The sequence below is a fragment of the Thermobia domestica genome, chromosome 5 (assembly GCF_964235325.1).
Source record: "Thermobia domestica chromosome 5, izTheDome1.hap1.1, whole genome shotgun sequence".
In the NCBI taxonomy this organism is placed as follows: Eukaryota; Metazoa; Arthropoda; class Insecta; order Zygentoma; family Lepismatidae; genus Thermobia; species Thermobia domestica.
Genome location: NC_137458.1, coordinates 274,177,612 through 274,198,407, shown reverse-complemented (window position 1 = coordinate 274,198,407; position 20,796 = coordinate 274,177,612). Strand labels below are relative to the sequence as shown.

General features: G+C 33.1%; 1 protein-coding gene across 2 annotated transcripts in view; it reads right to left on the bottom strand.

Moving 5' to 3' along the window:
* Positions 1–20,796, bottom strand: part of LOC145686627 (phospholipid-transporting ATPase ABCA3-like) — a 252,882-nt gene that overhangs the window by 118,178 nt on the left and 113,908 nt on the right. For both annotated transcript variants that reach the window (XM_081760095.1, XM_081760094.1), the window contains exons 7-9: positions 17,457–17,638; positions 3,918–4,161; positions 861–1,015 (exon numbers count right to left, since the gene is read on the bottom strand). In XM_081760095.1, coding sequence (XP_081616221.1) covers positions 861–1,015; positions 3,918–4,161; positions 17,457–17,638 — 581 coding nt within the window. The remainder of the gene's footprint in view (positions 1–860; positions 1,016–3,917; positions 4,162–17,456; positions 17,639–20,796) is intronic.

Sequence of the window (20,796 nt, the reverse complement as noted above, 5' to 3'; positions counted from 1 at the left end):
CACTAAATACCCTTCTTTCCAAACACTTCTTGTTGTGTCGCGGGAGCACACGTGTTGTGGGAACCCACTGTCTTCTATCCTGTACAACACCGATGGACCAATGACACATGCAAGCGACAATTCTGCGCAAAGGTCACCCGAATGTACACATTCCTACCATAGCGTTGCACTCAAAGTCACTTAATTGCACAATAGGTGTTTGCTGGTCTGTTTCTAGTAGTGGATTCAGACTATAACCCACACACAATGGATTCTCAAACATAAGTACATTCATTGGGTCGTCTAATAACATTAAAACTACTTACTGATAGTGCGCCTTCTATACACTACGATTATTTTCTTCTCTGCGGTGATTGTTGTGGTGGCGCTTCAAATTTAGATCGTAATGCACACTATAGACACATTCTACAGTGCAAATTTTGCTTGAATTGAATGATGTATGCAGATTGTTAGTAAATGTACACTGTGTATATATTTCCACCAGTATATATAAGGTCTTTACATGATAATTATGAATAAAAAGCACTATGGGAAATACTATAGATATTTAACTCAGTTTCCGAGATGGCATATTTCGTCGTCTAAAGATTAGGTCGTTCATCTTTTATTAGTCGCAATAGAGGGTATCATTTCTTCTCGGATAACATTTTTTGGAGTGCGCTAAGTATCATAATTTAATTAGAAAATTACTTAAATTAAAAGCAGTAATTTAAGTGATGAGAACAAAACATAGCAAAGAAGGGAACCGATATAGTTACATGTGAAACAGATTAATGCAGTTTAATGGGTCAAGCCTTTCGTGGGCTGTAAAGTCAGAGAGTTTCTAACGATTTACTAGTAACAATGCAAACTTTACTTGCCCTTGCAAAGAATTGTAATTGCTGGATTACAGTTAAATCATGCATAAGTATATTATCTTGAGGGCATACTCCAAGAATTCTTCGCACCTTACGAAGTTGTGTTTTTACACTCAATCCGTTGACAAAAATACTTCCTTCGGTAGGTTTACACAATCCTGGAATGATTGAAAATGAACAATTTCAATGCGAATAAATTATATGTGATATTTCGAGATTTATATATATACATACATACATACATACATACACACACACACACACACATATATATATATATATATATATATATATATATATATACATATATATATATATATATATATATATATATATATATATATATATATATATATATATATATATATTAAATAAAACTTTAATTAAAAGATATTAATAAGTCAACATCATTGGTTATATTTCAGATTTTACATTCAATTAATACGTTTCCTTTCTATTCTCATCTACCAATTAAATCTAAATTCTTCGTCATTATTTATTATCTTTGAGGATAAGTAATGATTCGGTGGAATTTTATTTAACTTTATTTGAATATCATTCCAGAACCTGTTAAATCTGTTCCAGCGAATTTTTGCAAAAGAGTTAAAGATCACAATTAATTGATGATACATAATTGAAGAGCCCAATTCCAAAAGTGCCTAAGTCAAAAAAGTAAGTTTTTCAGGAGACGATGTTTTTGTGTGTATTTCCATCATTAATATTTCTGTGAAAGAAAAGTAATCTACATAAAAGAAAATTGTAATTACCTACGTTTCGTAAGATAACGATGAAATTATCATCTATAGCAAGAGTTTTATAAGTGTTTTTAGGCATGAGTTAGAAAATAACTTCAGAAAATACTGTTGACTGAGGACATTTTGGAAAACAACGCTGTTTTCTTTTACCTACAATTAATTTGATTTATGGAATTTTGACATGAAACTCAGTTCAATATACGGAGATGCTAAAATGGAACTTAATAGAACCAATATCTCAAAATTGACAAAAAAAATGACTTAGGCTCTTTTGTAATCCACCCCTTCAATTACTTTAGGATAAAATAATATTATTCAGTTTGTTATGGTAGTACATAATCAGCTCATTTTTATCTTTTTGGATTGCAGAACCCTGAGAAAATGGTGTTATATTCTATGTAGTTAGAAATAACGAAACATACTCAGCTTACCGAAACTCTTAAATTTTACAGTAATTTAAAGATTAAACCAGTTGAGAATGCTCCAAGAGCATTGTCAGAACGAACTTAAAAAGAATTAATTTTTCTTACTAACTTCTACAGGATTTATACAAATTGTTCTATGTACTTTATTATTATACTCATTAAATAATTCTTGTAATATATCTATTAATTTATAATTTCATTAAGTACTAAATTTTTTCACATGTTTTGTTTAAAAGTTCTGTTAAGACGTTCTACGATACGTTGTTTTACGAAGACACATGATCGAAATGGAGGACTCAAAATTAAAAAAATCGCAAAATATCATCTGTCTATGACTTACAGTCCTCCTTAAATCTCCCGAAATCCTAACTTTTTTTTGCCAATATCTCGGGAACGGTAAGAGTAACGCGAAATATTCCATCACTTCTTTAGATAGTTTTTGATGCTTTATTAAATGAAAGGCTTAAACTTAAAAAAATTTGCAAATAACACACACCCACAGACAGACATAGAGAATTCAGTAACGAACTTTTTAAGTTTGTTAAAAATGAACGAGTGATAAAGGAACTGAGGTCTCCGGGTTATTGTGGTGGTGAATAACCATTTTATTATTCAACACCTCCAGAAACTGTCTCAGTTGGCCGAGTTAGTATCATAGATAATGTTTAACGTCATGTGGTTAACTTAAAGACAACACAGAATCGCCATAAGTGTAAGTGTACAGTGGAAGTTAAAACATGGCGAACTTACAACGTTTACTATACAAATCATGAGCATATAAATAGATGAATTTTAATCTAAGCCTAGCACTAATTCCAACATATAAACTTAGTTGACACTATATTCTACTGTTTTAATGAAGGAAAAAAAACTTAGAGAAAAGAATGTCTTCTCAAGATCTTCTGTAATCCTATCGGCTTTCATAAGATTATTACAATAAAGATAAAAATTACGTACAGAGAGACCAGAATACGTCACTGGAAGATTGGAGGCAATGAGAAATAAACTGAATTTATTTTTGTTTTTCTTGAAAAATGAAATAAAATAATTTTTTTTCGTTTAACGTCTTAGTGTTATGCCCTTTATCCTAAACGAGATGAATGACTAACGGACGTGAACGATTATGAAAAATTAATGGAATGGGTAAATGGGAGAAAACAGGAGAAACCCGAGGAAACACGGACGATGTTGTCCACCACAAACGCATGACTTGGAATCAAAGCAGTGACATCTAGCACCAGAAGGAGCACTTTAACACTGAGTCATTCTGCCCGCCATTCATTTCTGAAAAGATGCAACAGTTTTGTACGGTTCCGAGTAAATCAAACACAACAGTAATGAAATAAAAACAGCTGCTTTTATTTTTCTTATTCCCCGTAGCCTGATACTTACATAAGAGTTCCCTTATTTCTTCAGCTTCTTCCCCCACTTACCCATGTTTTACTTCTTTATGACGCTTGCTTTTCGACCACCTGATGAGACCCAATCAAATTAGGGAAAAATATAGTGAAAAGCTTTCTTTCTCATAACATGTTTAGATATATTAATATACTCCTTACAAACTAAACCAACTTTTTTTTTCAGTATTAAAACTTTGAAAAAAGTAGTAGGACAACATATGGGTTGCAAATGAATCAAATTTTAACACAAATGGAATAGCCACAGGCACGTTATTACCAGGAGATTCAAGAAGATTGATATATTCTTGCCTTAAATAATGTTACCTATAGATCTTCGGTTTTAACAGGAAAGGTTGGTTTTGTTTGTGCGCAGATTATAGCACTAGTAACATTGGATGCAAGATGGGTTGCGATAATGAATCTGCTATTTAAATAGAGATTATTTTGCAAAATTACATCACCTTATATCTTGGTATTTACCTGTAATCATGTTCAGAGTGGTTGTCTTCCCAGAACCATTATGACCCAACATAACTGTAATCTCGTTCTTATATATATTCATTGACAGATTTTCTACTGCCACAACATCCCGGAATTCCTTCCTGAGACCTCTTATCTTTATAGCTATTTTCACAGTGCTAGGTACGTCTTCTATGTGGTGGCATACTTTGATTCCTTTCGGTCGATCGCTTTCATCTATTTTCTCTTTTCTGGAGCACATGCCCTAAAATTATAAAAAGTTAACATTTAAAAAAGTGGGGCATTTAGAGCATAACAGAATCAAGCCACATTAGCAAAGTTGTGAGAAAAAGAGGTACAAAGATTGTACATGGAAAAAGTTTACACTGTTTTTTACATTATAACAGTTATTTACAATGGTTGGACATAAATCTTTTAAGCTCTAAAAGGAGCCTTAGACAGAGATCTTAAAGAGGAAATATGTCCTTAACCATTTTAGGATTTCCACTTCTTGAGGTAAATTTTAGACTTTCACTAAAACAGCTACTGCTTCCTTACTACTTATTGTAGGATCATGATTTATACCTCATTTTTCTCAGGATAGACAATGCTTTGCAACGGTACTACTCGCTTATCCGTATTATATACCACAAATGGGAAAATGAAAAAAAAAATCGAGATTTTTCGAAAAAAAATTTTTTTTAGAAATTTTTGTTCCCCTCTAACCCAGGCTTGACTTCACGTAGGGATCTGATTTTTTAAAAATACACTGTTATGTACATAATACGTGTGCAAAATTTCATTCTTGTATCTTGAAAGCTGACGTCGGGAGAAATTTTTGAAAGTCTGAAGGTGACCCACTTTTTTTCACATATGCATATACATTTATATCTATATAAATACTTCAAAAATGTACTGCATCATTCCTATTTGACCTAAAGTCATGGTTCAAACGTCATTTCTTCAGTATAACAAGCCCTTTCCAACGGTACCACTCACTTGTCCGTATCATACACCTGAACCAGAAAATTAGGGAAGAACACGAGGTTTTTTTTCGAAAATCCCTAAAACATTTTGCCCCTCTGGCCTGGGTTGACGTAGAGATCTGATTTTTTTTTCTAAAAATACGTTGCTATAAACATAATCCGTGTGAAAAATTTCAATCTTGTATCTTGGAAACAAAGGGCGGAAAAAATGTTGAAAGTTTGAGTTTAGGCTCTCTCTATATATAAAACTTTACTGCGTCATTACTACTTGGCCTAGAGTCATGGTTCAAACGTTATTTTCTTCAGTATAACAGGCTCTTTCTAACGATATTACTCACATGTCCAAATCGTACATCTGAACCGGAAAAGTCGGCAAAAACCGGGAAAGTTTCTAAAAAAAAAAAAAATCACCCCCTTGGAACACTTGAGCCCACGGGCCCGGGCACAGTTTCACGCAGGGATCTCAGAAAGAATTGAGAAATATCCAAAGGTACACACAATCTGTATGCAAAGTTCTAATCTGCTATCATGAAAACTAAAGGCGTGAATTTTTTTTTGAAATTTGCCTTAAGAAAAAATAAAAAAGTCACGCCCCTCCGCCCTCAATTGGAGCTGCCAAGTTGACCACCCGGTTCCAAAAAATATCTGGGGTGTTCTTTGGTCTATTTTTGACTTGACTAATAACTAAACCGGCTTAAATACCTGTTATAGCACCTAAATAAGCGGTCAAAGACGATACTACGCCATGGTAACAAAAGTTACCAAAAATCCTAAAAGGGTTAATGATCAAAATTGAACGTAATTTCATTGTGCTCTGAACGTGATATATGTGTATTTACTCATTTAAAAGATAGATTCATAATACTAGTAAGAGTATTATCATAATTTATTACATCCGTTCATCATCGTACAACAAAATTGGACATGTCAGTTTTAAATATACACATAAATATATATTAAATATACAATTATTTATTGCACCGAGACATTTTCAAATCACAATATTTAACAATTAACAATTAACAATTTTTTTGTTATATATTATAAGTTTAAAATTTTTTTACAAATATTTATTCATTAGAAAGATAAACAGTAACAGTTAGTTATAAAAGGAAAACTTCTTCTAATAATTTTCCAGGAGTTAATGTACCTAAAATGGAAGCCACATTTCCTCACTGAACTGCTATGCTGATACGTTGTATCAGAAAAGTAGTAGCCCGCTTGTCACCAGTAAGGTGTGCAATACGTTGACCTACTTCTTTGATGAAATTGAACCCTTCGAGGCCCCAAATGCCGCTCGATTCAATGGCTACGTGCACGCACATCTATCTATCGAGCAGATCTTTATATTTTCGTCTTTTCTCGCATATATTCTATTATATATGGATTATTCTAAATTCACTAATTTACCTTATTATACACTTAATTTTAAGCATACGAACTATTTTGAACATATTCTTCAACAGAGTAAAAGCATTGTTTTATTAAGTTTATTAAGCCTTATTACATTTTATTAAGTTTATTGTTTTATTAAGTAAATTTAAAGTTTGCTCCTACAGTTGTTTACAAATATCTGACTGTTTATACACGATGGAAATAAATTGTACAATAGAGTATCTTTGTGAGTAACTGATTTTATATATGTTTGCTCTGTGTGTATGCAAGTGAATGTCTTCTTTACTTCTTGTGTTATGTCTGTGCATGTCTTTGGTAACAAAAAATTCAGTACTATATTTTTTTTCATATTAATGTTTAAACAAATACATTGAGGGAAGAGTAATTGTTTCAAGTTTTTTTTAAAAAAAATATTTCTGCAAGGTAAGTTTCATATTATTCCTGCTAATATCCTTACTACTTTTTTTTGTAGCCTCAAGATGACAAAACTTTTAGGATACCTCCTCAGAACATTAATCCATATTTTATTATAGAATGAAACTTTGAGTAATATATGCACTTAGCTTGTTTTACATTTCTTATACATTTAACTGCATAAGACATTTAGACTTAACTTACTTCCTACACGTTCTATGTGGTCTCAGTTGAATTTGTTAGGTATATTAACCCCGAGAAAAGTAGCAATTTCTACATAATTAATTGTTTTATTATCGTTTCTTGTTATTGTAATGGTTTGATAACTTTCAACATTATGAAAGTTTAAAGCAGGTGTATTAATAACACAGTCACACAAAAGAATAAAATTTCTGTGCACCGGACCCCAGAGTATCAATTCGATGTATTTTGTTACACAAAACCCAAATTTCGAAACCCTAGGAAGATTGACCGTGTCAATTCCTTTTTATGGGCGAAAAACTTGAGCGATTTTGGATAGGGAGGATACACAAGTAACACAGTCACACAGAAAAACAAAACTTCTGTTCAGCGGACCACCCCAGGGTATGGATTCGATATATTTCGTTGCACAGAATTCAAATTTCGGAACCTTACGACGATTTACCGTGCCAATTTCTTTTACGTGCGTAAAACTTGAACAATTTTGGATAGGAATAATACATGTAATATAAACACAAAAAAATGTTCTGTGCAGCGGACCCCAGGGTATGGATTCGATATATTTTGTTGCACAGAATCCAAATTTCGGAACCTTACGACGATTTACCGTGCCAATTTCTTTTACGTGCGTAAAACTTGAACAATTTTGGATAGGAATAATACATGTAATATAAACACAAAAAAATGTTCTGTGCAGCGGACCCCAGGGTATGGATTCGATATATTTTGTTGCACAGAATTCAAATTTCGGAACCTTACGACGATTTACCGTGCCAATTTCTTTTACGTGCGTAAAACTTGAACAATTTTGGATAGGAATAATACATGTAATATAAACACAAAAAAATGTTCTGTGCAGCGGACCCCAGGGTATGGATTCGATATATTTTGTTGCACAGAATTCAAATTTCGGAACCTTACGACGATTTACCGTGCCAATTTCTTTTACGTGCGTAAAACTTGAACAATTTTGGATAGGAATAATACATGTAATATAAACATACAAAAAAATGTTCTGTGCAGCGGACCCCAGGGTATGGATTCGATATATTTTGTTGCACAGAATCCAAATTTCGGAACCTTACGACGATTTACCGTGCCAAATTCTTTTACGTGCGTAAAACTTGAACAATTTTGGATAGGAATAATACATATAATATAAACACAAAAAAATGTTCTGTGCAGCGGACCCCAGGGTATGGATTCGATATATTTTGTTGCACAGAATTCAAATTTCGGAACCTTACGACGATTTACCGTGCCAATTTCTTTTACGTGCGTAAAACTTGAACAATTTTGGATAGGAATAATACATGTAATATAAACACAAAAAAATGTTCTGTGCAGCGGACCCCAGGGTATGGATTCGATATATTTTGTTGCACAGAATTCAAATTTCGGAACCTTACGACGATTTACCGTGCCAATTTCTTTTACGTGCGTAAAACTTGAACAATTTTGGATAGGAATAATACATGTAATATAAACACAAAAAAATGTTCTGTGCAGCGGACCCCAGGGTATGGATTCGATATATTTTGTTGCACAGAATTCAAATTTCGGAACCTTACGACGATTTACCGTGCCAATTTCTTTTACGTGCGTAAAACTTGAACAATTTTGGATAGGAATAATACATGTAATATAAACACAAAAAAATGTTCTGTGCAGCGGACCCCAGGGTATGGATTCGATATATTTTGTTGCACAGAATCCAAATTTCGGAACCTTACGACGATTTACCGTGCCAATTTCTTTTACGTGCGTAAAACTTGAATAATTTTGGATAGGAATAATACATGTAATATAAACACAAAAAAATGTTCTGTGCAGCGGACCCCAGGGTATGGATTCGATATATTTTGTTGCACAGAATTCAAATTTCGGAACCTTACGACGATTTACCGTGCCAATTTCTTTTACGTGCGTAAAACTTGAACAATTTTGGATAGGAATAATACATGTAATATAAACACAAAAAAATGTTCTGTGCAGCGGACCCCAGGGTATGGATTCGATATATTTTGTTGCACAGAATCCAAATTTCGGAACCTTACGACGATTTACCGTGCCAATTTCTTTTACGTGCGTAAAACTTGAACAATTTTGGATAGGAATAATACATGTAATATAAACACAAAAAAATGTTCTGTGCAGCGGACCCCAGGGTATGGATTCGATATATTTTGTTGCACAGAATTCAAATTTCGGAACCTTACGACGATTTACCGTGCCAATTTCTTTTACGTGCGTAAAACTTGAACAATTTTGGATAGGAATAATACATGTAATATAAACATACAAAAAAATGTTCTGTGCAGCGAACCCCAGGGTATGGATTCGATATATTTTGTTGCACAGAATCCAAATTTCGGAACCTTACGACGATTTACCGTGCCAATTTCTTTTACGTGCGTAAAACTTGAACAATTTTGGATAGGAATAATACATGTAATATAAACACAAAAAAATGTTCTGTGCAGCGGACCCCAGGGTATGGATTCGATATATTTTGTTGCACAGAATTCAAATTTCGGAACCTTACGACGATTTACCGTGCCAATTTCTTTTACGTGCGTAAAACTTGAACAATTTTGGATAGGAATAATACATGTAATATAAACACAAAAAAATGTTCTGTGCAGCGGACCCCAGGGTATGGATTCGATATATTTTGTTGCACAGAATCCAAATTTCGGAACCTTACGACGATTTACCGTGCCAATTTCTTTTACGTGCGTAAAACTTGAACAATTTTGGATAGGAATAATACATGTAATATAAACATACAAAAAAATGTTCTGTGCAGCGGACCCCAGGGTATGGATTCGATATATTTTGTTGCACAGAATCCAAATTTCGGAACCTTACGACGATTTACCGTGCCAATTTCTTTTAGGTGCGTAAAACTTGAACAATTTTGGATAGGAATAATACATATAATATAAACACAAAAAAAAATGTTCTGTGCAGCGGACCCCAGGGTATGGATTCGATATATTTTGTTGCACAGAATTCAAATTTCGGAACCTTACGACGATTTACCGTGCCAATTTCTTTTACGTGCGTAAAACTTGAACAATTTTGGATAGGAATAATACATGTAATATAAACACAAAAAAATGTTCTGTGCAGCGGACCCCAGGGTATGGATTCGATATATTTTGTTGCACAGAATTCAAATTTCGGAACCTTACGACGATTTACCGTGCCAATTTCTTTTACGTGCGTAAAACTTGAACAATTTTGGATAGGAATAATACATATAATATAAACACAAAAAAATGTTCTGTGCAGCGGACCCCAGGGTATGGATTCGATATATTTTGTTGCACAGAATCCAAACTTCGGAACCTTACGACGATTTACCATGCCAAATTCTTTTACGTGCGTAAAACTTGAACAATTTTGGATAGGAATAATACATATAATATAAACACAAAAAAATGTTCTGTGCAGCGGACCCCAGGGTATGGATTCGATATATTTTGTTGCACAGAATCCAAATTTCGGAACCTTACGACGATTTACCGTGCCAATTTCTTTTACGTGCGTAAAACTTGAACAATTTTGGATAGGAATAATACATGTAATATAAACACAAAAAAATGTTCTGTGCAGCGGACCCCAGGGTATGGATTCGATATATTTTGTTGCACAGAATTCAAATTTCGGAACCTTACGACGATTTACCGTGCCAATTTCTTTTACGTGCGTAAAACTTGAACAATTTTGGATAGGAATAATACATGTAATATAAACACAAAAAAATGTTCTGTGCAGCGGACCCCAGGGTATGGATTCGATATATTTTGTTGCACAGAATTCAAATTTCGGAACCTTACGACGATTTACCGTGCCAATTTCTTTTACGTGCGTAAAACTTGAACAATTTTGGATAGGAATAATACATGTAATATAAACACAAAAAAATGTTCTGTGCAGCGGACCCCAGGGTATGGATTCGATATATTTTGTTGCACAGAATTCAAATTTCCGAACCTTACGACGATTTACCGTGCCAATTTCTTTTACGTGCGTAAAACTTGAACAATTTTGGATAGGAATAATATATGTAATATAAACATACAAAAAAAATGTTCTGCGCAGCGAACCCCAGGGTATGGATTCGATATATTTTGTTGCACAGAATCCAAATTTCGGAACCTTACGACGATTTACCGTGCCAATTTCTTTTACGTGCGTAAAACTTGAACAATTTTGGATAGGAATAATACATGTAATATAAACACAAAAAAATGTTCTGTGCAGCGGACCCCAGGGTATGGATTCGATATATTTTGTTGCACAGAATTCAAATTTCGGAACCTTACGACGATTTACCGTGCCAATTCTTTTACGTGCGTAAAACTTGAACAATTTTGGATAGGAATAATACATATAATATAAACATGCAAAAAATGTTCTGTGCAGCGGACCCCAGGGTATGAATTCGATGTATTTTGCTACACAGAACCCAAATTTCGAAACCCTAGGACGATTGACTGTCAATTTTGTTTTATGAAAAAAAAGAAGAAAAAAACGCGTTCCCTCTCTATCCAAACTTGCTCAAATTTTTCGTCCATAAATATTGACAGTTAATCATTCTGGTGTTCCGAAATAAAGACAGTTGTAAGAAAACTGAAAATTATGGAAAGCTAGATCTATCATAAAGGTAAACCTTTAATATCGAGCTGATACCTTCCAGAAATGACTGTTTACTATGAAGTAGTTATTATGTTCAACTCACATAAGTACAAAGAAGCAGAACTGATTTGTAGTCATTTGTACCTTCAGTTGGACCATTCCTCGAAGTTCCATTGTTCGATGAAAGCTTTTGAATAGCATATTGTTTCCACTTATATTTGGTATCACTACCAACAATCATCGACAACTGTAGCTGTGATTTGAAATTTTAACTTTTAGTTACGAGTATTAAATTAGGTCCGTCAGATTTCTCCCTCTGTTTTATTTTTTCTAGATAATGCTAATTTAGTATATATTTATTTGATAGCCCTTTTCAATTCCTTATGTAAAAAAGACTAAATTTTTAGTTGTCTGAGAAGAATTCTATAATACAATAATAATAATAATAATATTAATAATAATAATAATAATAATAATAATAACAATAATAATAATAATAATTTATTTATTTATTTATTTATTTATTTATTTATTTATTTATTGATGATGACAAAGACCATAGCCGAGGACAAAATGGTCATATGTGCAACAATATACAATAAAAGATTACGAGAGAAATACAAACAAAACAAAACAAATTAAAAATACATCAAATCATCTCGACAAAATACAAAAAAACTGAAAATAAATAAAAAATTTATACATAAGTTTGATACAGACTAAATTATAAAATAAAGTTGCAACATAACCTCGATTCAATAGCTATTAAATCAAGCAAAACATATTAAGAAATTAAATATATTGAACATAATGAAAAATAAATTACAAAGAGATTATAAAATAATACACATAAACAGATATAAACAGTGTAGGTAAAGCAAAGACAATGAAAATTCAATAGACAACACACCAAACCATAGTGAATTTTGTATATTTATTAAATAAAACATTCCAAATATTGTTTTTTGAGTATTGTAAAATTCGAATCAAAAAATCAATTTTAAGAGGTTTTTTATTTATATTGTCAACAATAGTAAATAGTGGAGAACCAATTGATTGTTACATAACATAGAACGGTAAACCCTAGAATTATACAGGGGAGCTTTGATATATAAATATTCAATTAAATTTACTCTAGCGTGTATTATATCATGAATAAATTTGATTTGCTTAAATTTCGCCTAACTTCAAGAGCTAGTAAATCCAATTTGGCAAGAATCTCACTATTAGTCATATCGTGTAATTTAAATTTATATTTTAACCAAGCCAAGAAAGAAATCTGGACTGACTCCAAAACTTGAGTGATACTTAAAAGTTTACGATTCCAAATTAAACTAGCAAATTCCAAATAGGAACGAACATATGCACAGTATAAGATTTTACATGTTGCAATGTCTTTAAAATTCCAAGCAACCCATTTGATGAGTCCCAGATTTCTTCTAGCCTTGGAAACCATGGTAGAAACATGATGATCAAATAGTAACTTAGAATCCATCATAACACCCAAGTCTTTGTTGATTGAAACAGCTTGAATATTATGCTGATTTATTCGTTTTCCTAGAGAACGATATAATTTTTATTTTGTTCATGTTCAAGGGAAGTAAATTTTCTATGGACCATTGATAAACTGAGTTAATATCGGCTTGTAATTTAAGGTGATCCTGATTACTTACTATTTCTGAAAATATCTTCAGATCATCTGCGTACAGTAAAAAGGAACATTTAAAATAATTACCCATATCATTGACATATATTAAAAATAATAATGGACCCAAGTTGAATCCTTGAGGAACACCCGAGGAAATCTTGCACACAGATGACTTGCAACCCATATATCTAACTACAAATTTACGATCAAACAAGGAGAAAGCGAACCAAAGTATCAAAGATTTAGGAATTTCAAAGCAATGAAGTTTCTTAAGAAGAATAAAATGAGATATTTTGTCAAAGGCTTTAACAAAGTCAATATAGATTGTATCGACTTGACCACGATTATGAACAACTGGAGAAACCAATGTCAAAAATTTATTCTAATTTAGTTCAGTTGATTTACCCTTCAGAAAACCATACTGTTCGGAAATAATACAGTGTTCGACGGAACTATAAAGATAATTATAAATAAGTTGATCAAAAATTTTAGGTATTACATCAAGAATAGAAATAGGTCTATAATCAGTTATCAACCTTCCATTAGTTAATAATAATAATAATAATAATAATAATAATAATAATAATAATAATAATAATAATAATAATAATAATAATTCCTAATCCAATATTCCACGATAAGCATTTGATTAGATTACTATCATATATTGATTTGACATTTAAACTAGAAGCTCAAAATAGACGTGATTGAAATTGTTCGTCATTTAATTTGATTACACTTAATTTAAATTTTGATTATCTAGTTGATTTATGCTTCGGGGAAATATTTCGCTGTAAATATCATTTTAGAGAAATTACAGTATATATATTTTTATTTACATAAACTTATAAATAATTTTCACCCTAATATTATGCAGTGAATACCATATCGCTTTAAATATACATTCATAGGACAATGAGATCTGTTAAAGAAAAGATAAGTTTATTATAAAATAATTTAATTATATAATAGTTTAAACATAAAATTGTTTAATTATAAAATAGTTAATAAAATAGTTTAATTATAAAATAGTTTATATATAAAATAATTTAATTATAAAATAGTTTAAATATAAAATAGTTTAAATGTAAAATAGTTTAATTATAAAACAGTTTAAATATAAAATAGTTTAATTATAAAATAGTTTAATTATAAAATAGTTTAATTATAAAATAATTTGTATATAAAATAGTTTAATTATAACATAGTTTAAATATAAAATAGTTTAATTATAAAATAGTTTAAATATAAAATATTTTAATTATAAAACAGTTTAAATATAAAATAGTTTAAATATAAAATAGTTTTAATATAAAATAGTTTAATTATAAAATAGTTTAAATATAAAATAGTTTAATTATAAAATAGTTTCAATATAAGATAGTTTAATTATAAAATAGTTTAAATATAAAATAGTTAATAAAAAGTTTACTTATAAAAGTTAATAGTTTAATTATAAAATAGTTTAATTATAAAATACTTTAATAATAAAATGGTTTAATTATGAAATAGTTTAATTATTAAGTAGTTTTTATAAAATAGTTAATGAAATAATTTAATGATAAAATGGTTAATAAATAGTTTATATATAAAATAGTTAACAAAATAGTTTAGTTATAAAATAGTTAATAAAATTGTTTAAATATAAAATAGTTAATAAATGAGAACTGATATAAATAAATGAAATTTCTGTTATGAATGTTTAAATTGGTTATGATATTTTTGAATTATAGTAATATGATAACTATAGAACTTTTGTGAACGCGGCATTGAACCTCCGGGTTCCATAGGCCATAGAGTTAGTTAGTTAGTTAGTAATATGATAACATTCTAGAACGGTACTGTTGATTTTTATTACAATCTAAATAACGACCACTTTGTAAAGTAACAAGTAAACAACAGAATCAACAATACAATTAGGAAAATTTTTGAGGAAACATGCAATGTTTTGTATATGGAATTGCCTGTAAAAGCCTGTCAGATTTTGACAGGCATTATACAGGCGCCTGTTTCGGCGAAAACACATGTAAAGAAAATATTACAGGCACAGTGTCTTCAGGTGATATGCATGTCGAAAAAGTACTAAACTTCTGTTGGAAATTTTGCACGGAAACACGCGTTGTACAGAGCCTGTACATTAAAATGAGAACAAGCAATGTACACGTAGTCACTCACATGCAAGTAAATGGAGGGAACATGTGCGTTTAAAGTACCTTGAATGGATTGTTGATACCATTCGTAATACAGTAAGAATGAAAAGTACAAGGAAGGTGGCTGTTTATCAACATGTAATATACATGTGTGACATTCGCATTACATGTAAATACCGTGTATTAGCGTATAGCATGGAAAATGCATGATGTAGAATATGTTATTTTACATTTATCATTTTCGTGTACATGCGAACTGTGTAACTCCCCTACATGCAATGTACAGGTGCACGGGAACATGCAATGATCATGATTGCCAATAAATAAATTAAACAGATACATGTGGTGAACAGGGTGGATTGGAGCTAAACATTCACGTTATAGGCATAGGAGACATGCAATATTCAGGCACAAGTCACCAATTTGACATTCGCTATGCAAGATCCTGACACATGTATAATACATGGGATTACAACTGAATACATTGCCTGTATTATCTCCGTGTGCATGCGAAGTGTGAACCCACCAATATGTAATGTACAGGCAATGTGCAGGTAAACGGAAAATGCAATGATCATGATTGCCAATAAATGGGTTAAACAGGTGCATGCAATGAACAAGGTTGATTGGAGTGAATCATTAATGTTACAGGTGTAGGAAACATGTAATATTCAGGCACCAAGTCTCCAGTTTGTCATGCACATATGCAAGGTCCTGACACATGTATAGTACTTAATGCGATGTACTTTACATGTATACTCCCTAACACACCCACTAATTCGCTAACACTTGTATTTAATATGTCAATTACATTTTTATCAAATGAAAAACAGCTGTCGTCAGATCCTCATGAGGTAACGTATATGTCAACTACATGGAATATGCCGGTTACGTACATGTCTTTCCACTCTCTACATGTTGTTTACACGGATTTTTCACGTTGCAAGGTTGCAACCATTTCAACATGAAAACTACCTGTTTCCGTGAAATGAACATGCAATGATCGTGCAAAAAATCGATACCTGTCTCATGCATTTAAAAGTGTTCCATTTTCAGGCGCATGTACAGGTACCTGTAAAAATATGAATGTTTATGCGTGTTTCATAGGCACCTGTAAACTACCTGCATTTTCTGTCTGGGTAATATCTAAGCTAAACATCAGTATTACAACTAAAGACGGCATTTATTATGATTATAGATAATCTTTCAAGCCTATACATAAAATCTGTACTGCACTACTTCATTCTTATCCATTTCTTTTTAGAACGTAGTTTAAATATCAAGACTACATTGTCACTATTATCATGGTTAATTCTCTAAATAACAAAATATATAGTTTTAACACGCGACCAAATTTTTTACGCTACAGAGTATACCCAGAAATAAAAATATTTCTTACTTAACAAGACTATGCTGTTATGTATAAATTAATGTACATATAAGCAGTAGTCGAAGTGGAAAAAAGCAGAGGCGGTATGTTTTATTATGATTTTGACTCGACATGCCGGTTATCTAAATATTGAAATGCAGTGAATGTATGTTGTCTAAAAAATTGCATTTCTATTTGTATAATAACTCAAAACCATAGGAGAGCTTTTCTGTAGTTGTGGGGGAGGGGGCATAGGCTTTGGCTCCCACCTCCAAATGGTTTTAAGGGAGTTACCGTAGCCCCGTATTTTTCAACTCTTTTGGGGGGTTTAAAATGTAGATTTCGATGAGCTATGTTCAATAGCACCACTTCTGGAACCGATGATTAAGGGTGAAATTAGGGGTTTAAAATACAAAGTGGGACCATTTGAGCAATGCAGACCAGTGAACGACTGGAACGAAATGAGTGTCATTCGATTCGTATTCACATGTACATGAAAATTGATATTCCATTTTCCCGAAAATTCTATTTCGACCCCGAAAATTAAGGAAAAACAGGAATTTTAGATCTTAGATTTTCGTTAATTTTCCGGATAAATATATTGCTAGTTTATTTTATACAATCAGCACAGAAAGCTATTAAGGTTACCACGGATTTGTTGAAAGAATTTTCATAAATTGGTATCGAATTACATTTTATAATAACAATATTATTTTTTCGGTTTTATAGCTAGTACTTGGTTGTACTTACTGTTATCAAGAAGTGCCATGGTTTCCCAATTCCAAATTTTCCTGGTAGAATATTGCTCATATAAAATGTGATAAACCCATACACAGCAATATGAATACAAAACATCACAGTTACACTTAAAAGGGTCAACTTATCTCCTTTTGAAGGACCCTCGTATAAACTGCTCCATTGAATACCATTACCTAAAAGATTAAGTACTGTATACATTGAATTGTTATCAGAACATATCAAATAAAGTAATTCATGATTTTCCTTTTAAATCATATTTTGTTTATAAAATATACATTAATTATTAATATACCTTTGTAAAATACACGATTTTTCTGTATTTTTGATATGTCTGTTTGTTTGACATTTAAACCAGAAGCTGAAAATAGACAATTTAAATTCTTCATGACTTAATGTAATTTTTTAATATCTAGTAGATTTATGCTTTGGAGAAAAATATTTCGCTGTAAATATCATTTTGGCTAAATTACAGTGCATACATTTGTAAATGTCACCATAAAGTAATGTGACTATATTTGTCAAACATATCAAATTTTTCAAAAAACACACTTGTAGACAAGTAAAATGTTCAAAGGAAAGGTTAATGCTTCACTATATAAATTTGCCACAATGAAAACAATCATTCTACACACACACAAACACAAACCCACACACACACACATATATATATATATATATATATATATATATATATATATATATATATATAGATGGTGATCAGAAAAATGGAAACACCTGAACGAAATTGCAACTTACCAGATTAATATGGTGTCGGGCCACCTTTCGCCTTCAGAACAGCCTTGATGCGACGTGGGATGGAGACATAGAAGTCGTGAATGGTAGCAAGTGGAATTTTACACCATTCCTCGTGCAGGACATCGGCCAGTTCTGTGAGAGAGGATGGAGGTGGAAATCGTCATCGGAGTCGTGTTTCCAAGACGGACCACAGATGTTCAATTATGTTGAGATCTGGGGATTGGGCGGGCCAGGGGAGGTGTTGAACTTCATCCCGATGTTCCTCAAACCACGCTGCAACAACGCCAGCTGTGTGAATGGGTGCATTATCATCCTGGAAGATGGCGTCATTGTCCGGGAACAACATCCGGACAATAGGATGCAAGTGGCTCCTAAAATTGCGACATAATCGTTGGCAGGGATTCGTCCGCTAAGTGTGACCACAGGACCCAATGAAAACCATGATATTGCGGCCCACACCATCACCGAGCTGCCGCCATGTTTCACAGTTGGGCGGAGACACTGCAGATCATAAGCTTCTTTGGGCGTTCTCCACACATAAACACGGCCCGTGGTTGGGAATAGGGTGAAGGATGACTCATCCGACCATATCACACGCTTCCAGTCCTCAACGGTCCAAGTTGCATGGTCGCGGCACCATTTGCGGCGTGCGAAAGCGTTATGGTCCTTGATGAGCGGTTTGGCCCGTGCAACACGACCCCGTAAGTTCATGTCATGTAATTCGCGGCGGACTGTGATTGTCGAAACAGGGTGGGGGAGGTGCTGATTGAGTTCCTCCGTCACTTGCTCCGCAGTGGCACGACGGTTCTGCGTGACAATGCGCTTTAATACCCGGCGTGACCTGTCACTCATAATTTTCTTCCGCCCACTGTTCCGCTTCCCCTATGTGGTTTTCCCGAGTGTTGTGTAGGCCGTCATCACCTTCGACACTGTCCCACACGACACACCTAACACAGTAGCCACTGCCGTCACACTCACTCCACATAACCGCGCACCAACAATTTGCCCTCTTTGAAAATCTGAGAGGTCTCCCATTTTACACTACCTCCGTCTGCTGCAGCCCTGGACGCTACTGTTCCACTGCGCCTGACGTAGTATGGAGACCGACCTAACACACCATTACCAGCGGTCCGGCGCTGCGGGCGCCACGATACCACTGCCAACCCATACATCTGACGTGTTGCCAACTACAGGTGTTTCCATTTTTCTGATCACCATCTGTATATATATATATAGTGTTTTCTAAAAATTGCGCCTATGGACCACAAATCACTATTCTACAGATCAAAATGCTATATGATGAAATACCCTCCCGTCCTCCTTCAACCTCTGCGGAGAACTGAAAATTTACTATATGCAACATTTTATATTAACTTTGAAACATTAGCAGTTATTCTATGAATTAATCATGTATGTACACCGATTATTGTCAGAGTAAGGCGGAAGTTATGACTGACAGATCCAGAGCACTTAAAAATTATATGATATATTACGCAGTGGCGACTCGTACTGTCATTAACAAAGCGTGCTACAAGATTATATATATATATATATATATATATATATATATATATATATATATATATATATATATATATATATATATATATATATATACACGTGTATTTACCCACTGAAGGCGGAATTTGATATCCATCCTTCGGTTCTTCATGCTGGCAAACTTTTCTATCATCCTGGAGTTGAAATCTAGCATGCTGTTGATCAAACTTTTTTCTATCGAGAGCATGGCAAGGGCAGTTAACCTTCCTGACCTACGCGATCTGAATCTGTGTCAAAAATGTTCAATTCATTATACACTCCCGACAATTCTGGGCTCCCGGACCTTTAGGATTAAAGAAAATAAAAAAAAAATAGAGGAAAAAAGAGAGAACCGAGCGGCGAGCGCCGCCAGTAAGCAGAAGAAAGCGAGAAAGAGGAATACTTGGCGCTTGCGCAGAATGTCTTCGGGCTCAACCTAACTCAGCACGGTGGAAGCTATTCTGGGTGTAAAAAAAAGGAAAGTGGACAAGGATGGACAAGGCATATTGAGATCTTTGTTCCATACTAGAGATATATTTGTTGACTAGGCTTGTATAGTTCAAGCGGGCTGCATTCAGTACAGCCCGCTCGGTTCGTTAGTACAACTTTCACACTGCTGAAGGCGCTGATATTCGCGCTCCACGCTTGAAAAAGAAGTAATGGGAAAGTTCTGTATTTTGTTAATTAACGAACAGTTTAAACAAATGAATAGATGAATTTTTTTTAACTAAAATTAGTCTAACACAAATACACAAACATAGGAAGCGTGCTGTAGCCCGGTAGCCCTACGTCAGAAACCGCTACTGATATTACGTAAGTCATATTGAGAGTATCTGAGGATTATATCGAACATCTCATTAGCTGATCGCCTGTTTCTGCGTTATCCATTGATTAATCCTTTCTCGATTGCAGAATAGGTTGTCATTGCTCGTACCTTTCTTTAGTCTGATAGACGTTGATACTAGCATCATCTCTTAGCATCGGTAGCATTATACAGGGGTGCCCACAAAGGGGGGCTATGACGCAAACTGCGTCA